At 43.8% G+C, this 16,343-nt stretch overlaps 1 protein-coding gene across 2 annotated transcripts in view; it reads left to right on the forward strand.

Moving 5' to 3' along the window:
* Positions 1–1,942: 1,942 nt before the first annotated feature.
* The window catches only part of BFSP2 (beaded filament structural protein 2), an 82,468-nt gene continuing 68,067 nt past the window's right edge, over positions 1,943–16,343 (forward strand). Inside the window, exons 1-2 of one of the 2 annotated variants that reach the window (XM_084989751.1) lie at positions 1,943–2,180; positions 3,471–3,701. In XM_084989751.1, coding sequence (XP_084845877.1) covers positions 3,567–3,701 — 135 coding nt within the window. In that variant the 5' untranslated portion in view covers positions 1,943–2,180; positions 3,471–3,566. Of the gene's footprint in view, positions 3,702–16,343 lie in introns of both variants that reach the window. The other variant, XM_005669841.4, reaches the window with a different exon arrangement.

Raw genomic sequence — 16,343 nt, forward strand, 5'->3', positions numbered from 1 at the left:
ATCCCACGACAGGGAGCCTCCAACTGTGCTGACTACATGACTGCTTTCCCTCCTGGCCCAGCCCTGCATCCTCCCCACTGTTCACATCTGCATTAGACACTCGTGCCTTTCTCTGGAGAGGGTTTGGATGCAGACCTCAGCCCTGGAGCTTCGGAGTGCTTGCCCTTCTTCAAGGATCCAGTGTTTACTGGGGTTCACCTTCGTTTTCTCAAAAGGCCATCCCATCATGTCCCTGAGGAATGCATTTGTAGAAGAAGCCTTGGGGTGTGGAGCTGTGATTTTCTAAACCTCTCTCCCAAGATCTTAAAAAGACAAGGCTGCCGAAGTGGGTCACTCAGGAGAAGACATCACTGTACCTGTGCTCGGCATTGCAGACTTGCCTGGGGCTCACAGTCTCCCCTCACTGCTCTCTCCATCACTGGTCACCTGCTGCCCCCAAGCCCACGGCCAGCGGGTCAGACCCTCAGAGACACAAGAGGGCCTTGCGGAGAGGGCTGCTTCTCCATTTTTCCCCAATACAACGTGGCTGGAAGAGAAGATAACTGCTTTGACACTCCCTTTCTCTAAAGGAAATATAGTTTGATAGTATATTTTGAATATAGATGTTCTTATAGTCAGACTGGGACCCAAACTTGAGTGTTGATTCATATGTTCGTGCTATCGCTGTGGTCTTCTTATCATAACTTTTTCCTTTCTTCCTACATGTTCCTTTAAAAAAAAAAAAAAAAGATGGCCTTTGAAAGTGTGTGTCCTCAGTGTCCTATGAACCTACTTAAACTGAGTTTGGTGATTGTCTCTCTTCAAAGACTTCAACCTACAAAGAAGCAGGTTACACATTGCTCTGAGATTCATTTCCCAGCATCCTGCTGTCTGGTCTCTCAACCTTATCATAATATTTCTGTCTGTGATGGCTTTTAATATATCAATGTGTGTGTATATATAGAGAAAGAAATCTGTAAAGTAAAATTTATATATAATATATGTAATCAGAGATACATATGTTATATATATATATATATATATGTGGGATGTATGACTTATTTTTCCTTATCCACAGAATTCAGCTACCATGTATATATAAATAAACTTATTTTATTAGCCAGAGGATTAAGTTGCTAATACATTTCGCATTCTTTTAATTTTTAAATAACTTTTAAGTCTTCCTTTAGTACCGACACCACCTGTCCATCTGTTTGGTTTTTTTTTTTTTTTTTCATTTATTTTAACAGTATGTGGGGTTTTATCAATGTGATAAGCTAATGGATTAGCCATTTATCATCTGGGGAAAAAAAATCCCTTAGAACATGTTTTCTCCCCAGAAAAGTCATGTATCTCCAGGTCTTTGGAGACATTAGTGTCAAGATATAGCCCTCCTCATCCTCCCGTTTCCTGGACTCAGGGCTGTATCTGCAGTCAGAGAAATCCAAAGGCAACCTTGCCACTGAGTGTCACCTTTCCATAGAGTAACAGTGACTAAACATGGCACCTCTGCAGACAAATTAATCAATGGCTGGAGCCCTCCATTTAGTCTTGGACACATCCTGAGATTCCTGCAGCTCCTGGGACCTGTCAGCATCACCTGTTTTAGGTGATGTCATTATAACTCAGACTGGTGGGATACAGGGTCTTTCAGGGTGCACCAGAACTGGTGTTCACAGCAAGAAGGCCAGGGGGCACTGCCAGCCTTTACTTGATCAGGTTGATTCCTTAATCTGTTAATCACATAACAACATTTGATATTTGTGAAGTACTTTCCATGACATCTCAATTAGAAAAAGTAGAAGGAGGGAAAAAAAGGAAGAGCACATGGAGTATTTCAGTAGGGATCAGGGTTTTTATCTCTGCCTGTGTGACCTTGGGTAAGTACCCTGTTCTCTGGGTGTTGGGAGACAGAGGGAGTCCTAGATAACTTCTCATCCCAGCTCTGCTACTTTCTGGGCAGGGGCCCTTGGGAAAGTCACTGCAGCTCTCATCACACAAGGAAGGATAGCCCATCTCAGGACGTGTGATGCTACTTCTGGAATTGTGCAGTGTGCAGCCCCAGCAGCAGTGCATGTCAACCCCGAACCTACCTCCTAAGGTCGAACTAAGAAGTCAGTGAAGTAAGGTGTGGAAATCTTCACAGCACTGATGGGTTCAGCACTCACAAGCAGCCGACCCTTTCCCCTTCTCTCCTCAAGGTATGTTCTCACGTTCCAGGATCCGGGATAAATATCCATCTCTGGGTTTTGGCTACTTCATTCCTCTAGGGTTAAACTTAAATGCAGTGGTTAGGTCCATTTTGTTATCCTGGGGGCTGCAGGATACTTTTTGGCTGCCTAGGGCATGAATTAAAGCCCAGTGTGTGTCATACAGTCCTAACTTAGAGCTCCCTTAAAGATCTTACCAGAAAACCTCTTTATTTTTATTAGTTTTCTGGCAGATGGGAAAACAGAGGTGACAGGAACATCCAGAACATAATAGGTGGCCAACACACGTGAGGCCTGAATTTGCCCACAGTCCCTTGTCTAGTGCATTAGAAAGTAAGGTCTAGAGGGTGAAGCAGTGTAACCAAGGTCAAGCAGCTGATGAAGGCAGGGCTCAAGGGGAGAAAGGGGATAGGGAGCGACCTGAAGCTGCGGCAGGGGACTGAGGGAGGGTGGAGGGAGCAAGGCACTTAGTTTGTTTCTCTTGAGTCCCTGGGGCTGCCTTGGGCATGGCTGGTTCACAGCCTTCTACAGCCACGTTTCCACACCCACACCCACAGCACAGGGAAGGATGTAGAAAGCCCTGACTCCAGCCCTAAACCCCTAGAGTCAGTCCTGGCTCAGCCACTCATGACACTTGTGAGCTGAGGCCTCAGTTTACTCATCCATGAAGTAGGGCTGCTGTGTGCCTGCCTGGCCCTCTCTTAGACACTGCAATACACAGGCCCAGCTGAGCCACCCCTGCAGCCTGCACTGATCCAGCTTCCCCACCACCCACAGAAAAATCTCGGAGGTCAGGCATATGACCCTGCAGAGAATGCTTGAGCGCCTCTCTGCACACAGCCCTGGGCGGGCCGCTTCCCTTTCAGCTTGGTGAATGGTGGAAACTCATGGAAAACAGCAGACAAAGCAGCCCTGGCATAGGGAAGCTTCCAGAGAGGCCCGGTCACGGGGATGCTGGGGCTGGAAACCAAAAGGCCACTGGGCTCTGTGAACCCACTAGGCACAGCAGAGACAGAAGGGGCGATGAGCACCAGGCGAGTGGTGGTGGACGTGCCCACAGGGGCCAGCCCCAGCATGCCTCTGCAGAGGCACAGGGCTTCCTTCAGGGGAGCACAGTCACCATCCTCCCTGGAGGGCCTCCCAGCCTCCAGGACCATTGCCGTGGGTGGTCTTGTCCGAACACCCAGGGTCTATGTAGGGATGACACCCAGTGGGTCCACTGGTGGCCTGGGTGCCCGGGTGACCCGCCGGGCCCTGGGCATCAGCAGCGTCTTCCTGCAGGGCCTGCGGAGCTCAGGCCTGGCCACGGCGCCCACTCCAGGCCTGGAGAGGGACCTCAGTGGCGTCGAGGACCTGGGAGGGTGCCTGGTGGAATACATGGCCAAGGTGCACGCCCTCGAGAAAGTCAGCCAGGAGCTGGAGGCAGAGCTGCGGATGCACCTGGAGAGCAAGGCCACACGCTCCGAGAGCTGGGGTGCCCTCCGGGCCTCATGGGCCAGCAGCTGCCAGCAGGTGAGTACCAGGACAAGATGCTAACAGCTGCCTCCTGCACCGTCTCTTGGGTGGGATGGGGAGGGGGGTCAATATCAGAGAGCAAGAGTGCTGAGGCAGGGGGCAGGGAAGTGAGTGGTCTGAGGCCAGAGAGACTGACCCTACACGTTCATGCTGAAAACATTAATAACTGGAGTTCCCATCATGGCACAGCAGAAACAAATCCGACTAGGAACCATGAGGTTTCAGGTTCGATCCCTGGCCTTGCTGAGTGGGTAAGGATCCAGCGTTGCTGTGAGCTGTGGTGTGGGTTGCAGATGAGGCTCGGATCTGGCATTGCTGTGGCTCTGGTGTAGGCTGGCACCTGTTGACTCCAATTAGACCCCTAGCCCGGGAATCTCTGTATGCTGCAGGTATGGCCCTGAAAAGACAAAAGACAAAAAAAAAAAAAATTAATGACAATGATAACTGTAACAGCGGCTACCATTTGCTGAGGTGTACTCAGGGCGGGGCCCAGGCAGGAACTGTGTCCTCAAGTGTTCAAAGCAATGCCATGTGATGGCTCATTCATTGATTGCATTTTTAGATGAGGTAACAGAGGCCCAAAGAAGCATTGTGCTCAAAATCATGCAGCCAGTTGGAGAGGTGGAGCTGAGATTTGAACCTGAATTTTTCCAGCTCTAAAGCTTGCATTTGTCCCATCAGCCTGGGCTGACTCTATAACCCTTGTGTTAAGAGAGGAGTTTTACAGCCATCATCCAATAGAATACCACCAAATGGATGTGGCATTGGGAACAATGGCTAAATGGAGGGGTGTTCCTGTTTCTATCTCTACAGCGCTGGCCCATGGAAATTAGAGCCACGCAGAGAATTGACAAGTTTACTACACACAGTAGTTAAAGTAAAAAGAAACAAGTGAGGTTACTATTAGTATATCATATTTAACTCTATTTTAAATGTTATTTCAACATGTAATCAATATAAAAACTATTAGTGAGATACGTCACATTCAGATAGAAATTCTGCAATGATGGAAATGTCCCTATACCTGCACCGTTGTGTCTGGTAGCCACCAGCCAGCTCTGGCTATGGAGCACTTGAAGTGCAGCTAATGAGGCTGAGAAATTGACATTTTTATTTTCATTCATTTACATTTAAATAGCCACAGGTGGCCGTGGTTACCTTATTAACCAGGGCAGGGCACAGAGGCTTCCTCTCTGTCCCTTGTTTGGTCAGGACCTGCTCTCCTGGTAATTCTGCAGGGCGCTGAACTCATCTGTCACATCTGGCCTGTAGCCTGTGGTTCTGACACTGGGGCAGCAGTCAGCTCTGCACATTTCATCTCATCTGTCTCCTTTCCCCTCCTCCCACAAATGCTGGCCTTGGCATCCCTCTGAGCTAAATCAGCCTCTAGCCTGGCCAGGAACTGCCAGCTCAGACCCCTTTCACCTGGGGGCCCAGCATACAGCCCCCAGAGAGTCACAGACTTTCATTCGTGTGTGGGTGGGTAATGCTGGTCAGACACACTCATGAGCTTCCCATTTGCCCCTCCTGCCTCCCACTTCACCCCAGGATGCTTCTCCTCCCCTGCCAGCTGGTGCCAGCTACCGGCACTACACATATGACACCCAACACTGTTCTCTCGGCTCTCCCCCAGAGCTGCTGTTCTGCCTACATCTATCTGGGCTGTGAGGAGAGCCATCTCAGAGCAGTCCACGGCCTTAGACCCAGCAAGTCAAGCAGCCATTCCTCTAGTGTTCTCTCCAACAGTGCAGATTCCAAATATGCATGTCCTGTAAGCCACCAGAACACCCCTAGATAGTCCAATATCTCAGCATCTGCCAGGCAATTTCATGCACTCAGATGCTACACAGACTTTTCATGAGACGTCAGGTGTCCCAATTTGTAGGTCAAAAAGTATGGCCACAAAATAGTCTGTTCTGTCCTGGTCTGGATCCAGAGGCTTAGGCAACTTACCCAACTTCCCTGAGCCTCAGTTTCCTTATCTGTAAAATAGGTATAATAATGCCATGGATATTCCAACAAATCCATTGATAACTAAATTGTATAGGTCCTGCCTGAAGGTAGACCACAGACTAGAAAAACACACAATGAGAGCAGTATAGGTCCAATGCTATGGGCTGAACATCAAGATATCCTCCAAATGAGAGTCATTTTCCTTTTTTTCTTTTTTTTTTCTTCAAACATGAACTTGAAGATACAGCTAGACCAGCCTATAAAATGGAGTTACTTCTGTATCACACGGCCCAGCTCCAACCATGTTTAGCTCTGTTCCATCAAAAAGGACAAAAGAAAATCCTAAATATCTGGGATATACACATGATTTTTCTAATGTTGCTGTTGCACAATTAACCCATGCAGGGTACCCAACTCTGGCCTCCACACAGGCTGTGAGATGGCTTTGCTGGTAGCTGCTCTCCACCCAGTCACCAGAATGATCTTTCGGAGACATGAGCTCTGACTGCACTGTCCCTGCCCCCAAACCCTCTGGGTTCCTCCTACCAGAGAGGACACAATCCATGACCCTGCGCTGAGTCCACAAGGCCCTTCTGAAGCCACCTCTGGCCCTGCCATACCACCCACTTGGGAGGCCGTGAATATACCATGTGCCCTGGCCTCACTGCTCCTCTGAGCTGCCTTCCCACTCTTTCCATGACCTCGTGACTGCCTGTACACACATCCACTGTGGCAGCTACCAGTGGTCCTTGTCATTTGCATGACTCGGCCTTCACACTCCAGGTTCACTTGAGCAAGTGAAAAGGGCATAAACTGGGAATCAAGGGATCTTGCATTTGGATGTTGGCTCTGCTGCCTACTAGCTGGGTGGCTTTGTATCAGTTACTTAACTTCTCTGAGATTGTTTCTTCATTTGCAGTTTGGGGATCACTATATGTGCTGTGGGGGGCTATGAAGGGGGTTCACTGAATTTTATGTACTAGGTGAAATCAGAGGCTAACAACCTAGAAAGGCAGCTTCAGTCTCAACACTGCAGATACCTATGGCCACGTACGCCATCAATACTCAACACTGAGTGGGCCCTCCCTTCAGATCCTGGTTCTGCCATGTATGTGGACCAACCACTCATCTGCTCCATGTCTCCCTCTCCCCATCTTCGAAATGGACGACCACCTTTCAAGGCCCCTGTGAGCATGAAATAAGATGTGAAAAGGAGCTGTAGGAACTGTGAAGTGTTGCAACATCTTCAATCAGAGCACCTGTCCCCTAGGGGATAGACCTCAGGCCAAGGGCTTACTATGGGGGGCCATGGTCCCTTCTTTCTGCCTCCCCCCAAATAGTGTCCTTCACCCACAAGCCTCGGGGAGACAGCTCCCTCCTAAGCCTATCTGTACCCAGACAGTGGGCCCAGCTTCCCACTGGAGAATGGGGTCCCACTGCCTCCTGGGGGGTCTGGTCATGGGGGCTGTCCACTCACCCACAACCAGTCCCCACAGAGCTCAGGAGGGACCCACCCTACCCGGGCCTCACCCCTTCCTGGCCCAAAGAATAGCCCCCACCTCCCCGCAATCCATTTATTCAGAAAGTGCTGCCTTCTTCTCATGGGGCTCCAAGGCTGCCATGCGCGCTGTATTCCTGGACTCCAGAAATCCAAAGCTCTCGTTTCCCTGCCCTCACATGGGCTTCTTGGCCTGTAGCTTCCTGCCCGTCCTGATTTCCCCTCCTTTTCCCACCTCCAGCAGAGGCCTGGTCACAGGGAGTATAAAGGTGGCATCTTGGATTGGGGCACAGATGCAGGGCTGGCAGCACCATGGTGCATTCAGTAGGCAACTGACAGGAAAGGGTGAGCCTCTTGCCCACCCTTGATCCAAGTGCCTCCAGAGTGGCCCTGAGGTTCTGTACTCTCGGGGGTCCCCTATCTTCCATAGATTAGGGTGGCTGGTCTGTGGGAAAGGGGGATGCCTGGCTGGACATCCCCACCACTGGGCAGGACCTGGCACATCAGTCCAGTGGCTGGCAAGAAGGTAGAGTATGGTAGTAATGGGCCACACAGCACCCCAAAGCATGGAGCATGGCCACCATGGGGGCCTGTGAGGCTGCACATGCCCCTTGAGTATCCCTGTGCCCAAAGGATTGCAAGATTAAATAACAAAAATTACCATAACAGGTCAAGAGAAAAACCAAGAAGGAAAATTTTAGTACCTTTAAAGGCCCTTTTTTTCCTTGGTTTTTGAACGAGGAGCTCTGTATTTCCATTTTGCACTGAGACCCACAAATTATGGAGCCAGTCCTGGTTAGAGTTAAATATATGTGAAGTTCCTTTTCAAGTCTAAACCTCTCTCTCCACTCCCCAGTGTTAGAACCTCTCAGCTACTTCTACTAAGCAGTAAAAACAAATGGGAAAACTCCCAGGTGGTGGCCCCAGAGGCCAACAAGGATCCAGGCACCAGCCCACCACTCAGGCAGAAGGGGGTCCTTTCCCTGTCTGGCTTTGCTGAGTGCTCTGGCTTTTCTTGCCAAGCGAATAACGCTGATAATAAGCTCTGGCGGCAACATCAGGCCCTTTCATCCTCAAATAGGCCAAATGCAAGCTTGGAATTAGGCAGCCTCCTGCCTCGGAGCTGCAGATGAAAGGAGAGTGGGGACAGAGGAAGTACAGCCAGAGTCACAAAGTACAGGGAGTGAGCGGAGGCCAGGGCCGGGGAGGCGCTACCCAGGGAACAAAGTGGAACGTGGAGGTTTAAGTCTCCACCGAAATTAGTGGTCTCCATGGGAGAAAACAGTGGCTCAGACTTCCCACAGCAAAGGCTGTCAGCTGGAGGAAAGTAAAAATCGAAGTTATGGAAAGGCAAGAGAGTTAGAATTTTAAATGGGCCTGATTTAAATATTTTCCAATCACAGTCCCTCTTTCTGTCCCTCGCAAAGAGAGAGAGAACCCATACTCTGGGGATTTGCCTGTTTGGGGAAACTGCTAGAAAAAGGCAATCTAGATCAGGACCAGGTTTCTCTCCCCACAGCACCATGGTCCTAGCTGGTTTTTTTTAAAAAAAAGACACAAGAACTAATCCCTCCCCACTGAATAAAATGAAAGGCAATGGGTCATTGTTCGTGATTCACAACCTGGTGTCCCTGAAACAAGGAGGGGAAAGAACCTGAGCTACCTTAGTGCCTGCAGAGGCTTGAACACATTTACCCAAGACAAACCACTCAGTCTGCTTCTCAATAAATACCATTCCTTTGGTGAGAGCAGGCCAATAAGGTAGTTACTCTGAAGGGACACTGAAGTATCATTAGAAATGTAACTACACAGAGAAAAATATATTGAGAATTGCTCTGAGGGAGACCCATGTGTAAGATTGGAAAAAAATAACCCTGGTCAGAGCAGGGGAGGGCAAGAGGGCCTGAGGCTCTTGGTTGAGTAATAGAGGTGGTTACTAAACTGCTTTCTGAGAAGGGTGATATCTGATTTCCTGGGGGCTCTTGTTTTGCTACGCAGTGTCTGGGAGGGAGCAGAATTGCTAAAGAAAATAGGGGTGAGACTGAGTCCTGGCACTCGGGACCTCTCTGTGCCCTTCCCAAAGGCTGAGCTCAGCCATTCATAATCTCTTATGATCTCTTAAGGTGTGAGGTCCATGTTGAGTAAGGGGACAGAGGAGTATAGATAATGAAAAATAAGGGGTGTGCTGCAAAGACTGGAGAACACCAGAGAACTCCAAGGTCAAACTCAGGCTCCACATGACCTTGAGGCAAGTTCTTTCTTGATCTCTGCACATCTTGATTCCTCATCTGGATAATGAGGGTGTTTAGAGATTTCTTGAATGATAAATTGCCTCTAAAAAGACAACACTAATGGCCTTCCTGTAGAAATTGAAAAGGACAGGATGCATAATAACTCCACTCCTATGTTATGTTGGTCAGAGGTTGTAGTCAATGTGATTAGACAAGACAACACAGTTGGAAAGTGCCAAGAATTGGAGCAAAAGAGGGAAAATTCTGGTCTTTCTGGACAGCCCAAAAGGATCCATGTGAAAACCATACAACAAACAATAACATGCTTTCAGTAAAGTAGCAGGTTACAAAATAACATTAAAGATCAATTACCCTCATATCTATAAACAACAACAAAAAAATGGTATACTGGAAGAGAAAATCTCAATTATGATAGCAAAAAATAAAATGAAATGCCTTTAAATAAATTTGAGAGATTTCCAAAATCTATAAGACTACCATAAAACTTTGCTAAAATACACAAATGGAGAGAAATTCCATGTGCGCCATATGCTATGAAGACTCCATAGCATAAAGATGTCAGTTCTCAGAGTTCTCGCTGTGGCTCAGTGGCAACAAACCCAACTAGTATACAAGAGGATGAGGGTTCAATCCCTGGCCTCGATTAGTGGCTTAAGGATCCAGTGTTGCCATGAGCTGTGGTGTAAGTTCAGACACAGCTCAGATCCTGCATTGTTGTTGTGGCTATGGCTGTGGTAGGTCAGCAGCTTCAGCTCTGATTTGACCCCTAGCCTGGGAACTTCCACATGCTGCTGGTATGGCCCTAAAAAGAAAGATGTCAGTTCTCCTTATTAATTTATAAATGTAACAGAATTCTATTTTTAAAATACATAGTTGGGTTTTTTTAGAACTAGATGGGTTTATTATGAATTTTATTTGTGAGAACGAAAATGCAAGAAGAGCCAAGAAGAAAAACTAAAAAAGAAGAGCAAGGAGAAGGGAAAGCTCTCCCAAATAATAAAACATACTAGGAAGTCCCAATCATTAAAGCAGTTTTATATTGGCACATAAAGTATAGGAAGGCCAATGGAACAGAAGATAAAAATCAAAAGTAGGCCCCACTGTGTATGGAAATTTAGTATTGATAAAGGGAGCATGTGAAACCAATAGAGGACTTTTTATTAAGCAGTGATCAGGGAACTGGAGAATCATAAAGAAAATAATAAAACTGGATCCATTCTCTCACTGTACTCTCAGATCAATTCCAAATATATCCTAGATTTACATGTGAAAGAGGGGAGTTCCCATTGTGGCTCAGCAGAAATGAATCTGCCTAGCACCCATGAGAACGCAGGTTCAATCCCTGGCCTTGATCAGCAGGTTAAGGATCCAGCATTGCCGTGAGCTGAGGTGTGGGTCACAGACACGGCTCAGATCTGACATTGCTGTGGCTGTGGTGTAGGCCTGAGGCTACAGCTCTAGTTCGACCCCTAGCCTGGGAACCTCCATATGCTGCTGATGCGGCCCTTAAAAAAAAAAAAAAAAAAAAAAAAGACAAAAAAAAATATGCAAGAGGAAGCCATACAAGTAGAAAGCATGGGTGAATTCCTTATTTTAACCTTGGTGCAGGACTATTTTTCCTTGATATAATTTAAAAATTTAAAGCGGTTTATTGATTTTTTCAAAATATTGGTAAATTTGATTATCAAATTTTTTAAATTTTGCATTGCAAAATAATACCATAGGCAAAACTAAAAGATAAATGACAAACTAAAAAGGAAGTATTTGCAACTTAGAATATAAAAGGTTAATATTCCCATTCTATAAACAGCATTTAAATTTTGAGGTTTTAGGAGTTCCTGTCGTGGCTCAGTGGTTAACGAATTCGACTAGGAACCATGAGGTTTGATCCCTGGCCTTGCTCAGTGGGTTAAGAATCCAGCGTTGCTGTGAGCTGTGGTGTAGGTCACAGACACAGCTCAGATCTGGTGTTGCTGTGGCTCTGGCATAGGCCCGCAGCTGCTGCTCCAATTTGACCCCTAGCCTGGGAACCTCCATATGCCGTGGGTGTGACCCCAGAAAAGACAAAAAAATAAAATAAATGTTGAGGTTTTAAAAAAAAGCCCTCAACAATCTTATTTTTAAATAAGCTAGAGATATGACAGACAGTTGACATAAAAATAAATGAAAATGATTCTTCACCATATAAAAGGATGCTCAACTTCACTCATAATAAAGACATGAAAGAAAGAAAGAAAGAAAGAAAGAAAGAAAGAAAGAAAGAAAGAAAGAAAGAAAGAAAGAAAGAAAGAAAAAGAGAAAGAAAGAAAAAGAGAAAGAAAGGAAAAGAGAAAGAAAGAAAGGAAGACAGACCTACCTGAGATACCATTTTCACTTCTCAGATTGGCAAAACTCCACAAGTATGTGAATCTATTTAGTTGGTGAAGCTCTAGGGAAACAGGCAAGTTCATACAGTTCTGATGAGAACAGAAAATGTTATAACCCCTTGTGGAGAAGAATTTGGCACTACCTAGACAAATTCATATCCATTTATGTATATTTAATTTGATCCAACAATCCCACTTTTATGAATCTCTCCCAATGACATATTGGCAAAAACATGAACAAGAAGTATGCATAAAACTATTTATTTCAATCCTATGAATAATGCCAAAAGTCTGGAAGCAACCCAGATACCTATCAATAGGGAATTAGTTGAACAAGCAGTGATATATCCACAAAAGGAATGAGGAATAACTATAGCCTAATGCAAAGATAATCTCCAGAATATATTTTTGAGTTAAAATGCAAGGTGGAAAGAGTATGTATGTCATTCTACCACTTCTCTAAGAAAGAGGAGGGGCTATAAATATATGCATATGCATTTGCTTATAACTGAAAAAATGGGAAAAAGACAAACTATAACTTTTAGGGCTGCACTTTTGGCATATGGAGGTTCCCAGGCTAGGGGTCAAATCAGAGCTACAGCTGCTGGCGTACACCACAGCCACAGCAACGCAGGATCCTCAATCCACTGAGCGAGGCCAGGGATCGAACCCACAACCACATGGTTCCTAGTCGGTTTCATTTCCACTGTGCCACAAAGGGAACTCCCACTACAACTGTTTTTAAATGATCACTTATATAAGGAGGGTAGAGGAAAAAGGAATAGACACCAGAGTTGTTTTAATTTATCTTATTATGTGGAAATGGAACTTTGGAACCAGGCAAACATTTTATGGAATTATAAAACAAAATTAAATCTTAAAAAGCAAACTCTAAAAAGCAAAAAAAAAAAAAAAAAAAGAAACAAATGAATCCAGTTATATATCAAATTGATGGTACAATAACACAGAGAAAAACTATTTCAAATGACTTTTTAAACCACAGTAATTTGCCTGTATATGCCTAGTAGGTATGCAAGAGAGTACTGCAAAAAGAGTCTTAAACCATTTCGGTAATCATACTGCCAGTGGTAGGTTGGTATTATCCTTCTGACACTGGTGTGTATGTGTGTATGTGTGCGCACTTGCATCTTCTGTGGGATAAAGCAAAAGAGCACGTTTGTGTCATTGAGAACTGAGACATTTAATGTGGGTGAAAGGAGTCATAGCTGTAAGGCTATAAAGTTTAGTGACAGGTTTTAGTCCTGAATTTGAATTGGAATTATCAGTATAAAATCATGATGTATGTCAACATAAATATATACCCACTTCCTGCCTCTGGCCAATGAAAAGACCTAGAAACAATGTTCTTCCAGTGTACTGAGCATTTTTAGCTTCAGATTTTGGTCTCCAACCACCATTTTTCACTACAGAAGAGAAGCTCCTTAGAGAAATGGCTGGATCCACGTTTTGGGGCAGGAAATGTACAAGATGAGCCTAAGAAACCAAGGAAACTATAGGGAACTCCCCCATTGTGGAGCAGCGGAAACGAAGCCAACTAGGAATCATGAGGTGTGGGTTTGATCCCTGGCCTCACTCAGTGGGTTAAGGATCTGGCATTGCCGTGAGCTGTGGTGTAGGTCTCAGATGCAGCTCAGATATGGCATTGCTGTGGCTGTGGTGTAGGCTGGCGGCTACAGCTCCTATTAGACCCCTAGCCTGGGGACCTCCATATGCTGCCAGTATGGCCCTAAAAAGACCAAAAAAAAAAAAAAAAAAAAAAAAGTTAAAAGACCTAAGAGCCAATCTAAATAAGTTCCCACTAATCAAAGATAGCTAAGTGTCGATAAGAATATTAACTATGATAGATTGACATACATCAAATATGTTTAAATCTATGAGTTCAGTATTATATATGCCCTCCCACAAAATCTCACTAAGTAGTTACCTTGGAGTCTGCTGGGGAACCAACTCATTTTTTTGGAAAAATCATAGATAATGAGAAAGAACCAGACCTTTTTCCTATCTTTCCTGTAAGACCTGTGGTGGGCACATCATGGTTGGGGAAAAAAAAGAAAAGAGTTGGAGAGGACATGGTTTTTTATAGAATTATTATAGCTAAAAAACCAATAATAATTTATTTATTATAATAATTATATAAAATACAATACATAGTTGTATAATTTGTATAAATATACAAATATATAATAGTATAGTATAGTATAGTATTGTAATAATTATTTTATTTATATTTATCACTTTTAAATTTTTTTAAATTATGGTTGATTTACAATGTCTGTCAATTTCTGCTGTACAGCAAAGTGACCTAGTCATACATATACATACATTTTTTTCTCACATCATGGTCTATCACAAGTGATTGGGTATAGTTCCCTGTGCTATACAGCAGGACCTAATTGCTTATCCATTCTAAATATAATAGTTTTTATCTACTCCCAAACTCCCAATCCATTCCACTCCCTCCCCCTCCTCCTTGGCAACCATGAATCTCTTCTCCATGTCTGTGAGTCTTTCTGTTCTGTGCCATATTTTAGATTCCACGTGTAAGTGATGTCATATTGTATTTGTCTTTCTCTTTCTGACATATTTCGCTTAGTATGAGAGTCTCTGGTTTCATCCCTGTTGCTGCAAATGGCATTATTTTGCTCTTTTTATGGCTGAGTAGTATTCCATTGTGTATATGTACCACATCTTCTTAATACATTCACTTGTCAATGGACATTTATGTTGTTTCCATGCCTTGGCTATTTGGAATAGTGCTGCAGTGAACATGGGGGTGCAAGATTCTTTTTGAAGGAAAGTTTTGTCTGGATATAAGCCCAGGAGTGGGATTGTGAATCATATGGTAATTCTATATGTACTTTTCTAAATATAGAACCTCCATACTGTTTTCCATAGTGGTGGTATCAATGTACATTCCCAGCAACAGTGTAGGAGAGTTCCCTATTCTCCATACCCTCTCCAAAAATTTTTCCTGTATTTTCTATAAGCTCTGTAGTAAGTACATCATGGTTGGAAAAGAAAACAAAAGAAAAGAATTGAAGAGAGGACATGTTGTTTTGTAGAAGTACTATGGCTAAAAAAACAAATAATGTATTTAGTATAATTACATAATATATAGTATATAATTATACTACAAAATATATTTATGTAATTTGTGTAAATATATAGTTACATAATATATAATAGTATATATTATATTAGTATTTATTATTATTAATTTTATTTGTATCTGTCATTAAAATTAATTCTTAAAACAGAATTTGAATATCACCATTTTGCAGCCATAATAAAATAATGGATCTAGGCAATAAGAATCATCAAATAACTACTAATATCACAAAAAGAGAGACCAGAAGACATGTACCTTCTGGTGGAGCACATCCTCCCCAAAAAAGAAAGGAAAATTGCAAGTGGTTAAGCCTCAAGATAGAACTACTAGTTTACATGAAATACAGAGGTCGGATGAACACATATGTGAATTGACACTACAGAGGTAAAATCAGCAAATCCAGACTGTGGGAAACTGTAGAAACCAACATCCAATTTTTTTTCAACAAGCAAAAACTGCAAGGGAAAAAAAAGAAAGATGGGAAAATCTGTAAGTTAAAAGAGATTAAATTGACGTAACCCATTGAAATGGATTTTATTTGGACCACTATTCAAAGAAACTGTTAAAAAAAAATACATCAGACAATTGAGGAGAGAGGAACTGGGTATTTGATAACATTAGGAAGGTATTACCTTTTAGAAGCTATTTTTAGATTTGTAGAAATTATGTGATTTTTTAAAAGCATCTTTACAATTTAGAAATACCATACTGAAATATCTAAAGAAGAAATCATTTGGTAGCTAGGATTTGTTTAAAATAATCTGGGGCAGAACAGAAATGTGAGGGGATATTGGTGAAACAAAATAGGCCATGTGTTTATAATCATGGTGATGGGTACATAAGGGTCCATTATAGCCTCTCTCTTTTTATGTATGGTTGACATTTTCATAATAAGAATGAAGACAGAATATCTACCACAGAGGATTGGTCCTGGAGTATTAAGTGAAATAATGTATGTAAATTACTAGGCGCATAATCAATACCCACTTAAAGTTTGTGGAATTGAATAAATGAGAAGATAGAGACATTAAGTGGGTAGTAACAAAAACAACTGTGTTTACATACATGATTCACGAGAGGTTCAAATCATAGATGCTGAAGGAGTTTAGAGAAAGAATGGGGTACTGACCAGTCCTCAGAAGGACCCCAGGAAATGGAAACGAAATGTGAAACCCAAAGAATGTGCCTCTAGAGGGTGGCCCTTCAACACGGCACCTAGTGTTGACCAAGTTGGGAGTCAGGACCAGGCATGACCATCTGCCAGGCAATCTGAGTATGGGGCCCAGTTCCTGATTGTTGAAGGGAAACTGCACTTGTTAAAATCAGCAAGACAGGTTTTTTCAGACCACAGAGGTAGGGGAGAGAGACTCAGAATCAAACTGAGCTCAACTCCACTGAAACAAAAGGCAGAAGGCTTTTTAAAAGCTAGGGTGTGCTAAA

The sequence above is a fragment of the Sus scrofa genome, chromosome 13 (assembly GCF_054392235.1).
Source record: "Sus scrofa isolate SSC_HxYL_T2T_F1_AM1 chromosome 13, Sscrofa_HxYL_maternal_Yorkshire_Landrace_v2.0, whole genome shotgun sequence".
In the NCBI taxonomy this organism is placed as follows: Eukaryota; Metazoa; Chordata; class Mammalia; order Artiodactyla; family Suidae; genus Sus; species Sus scrofa.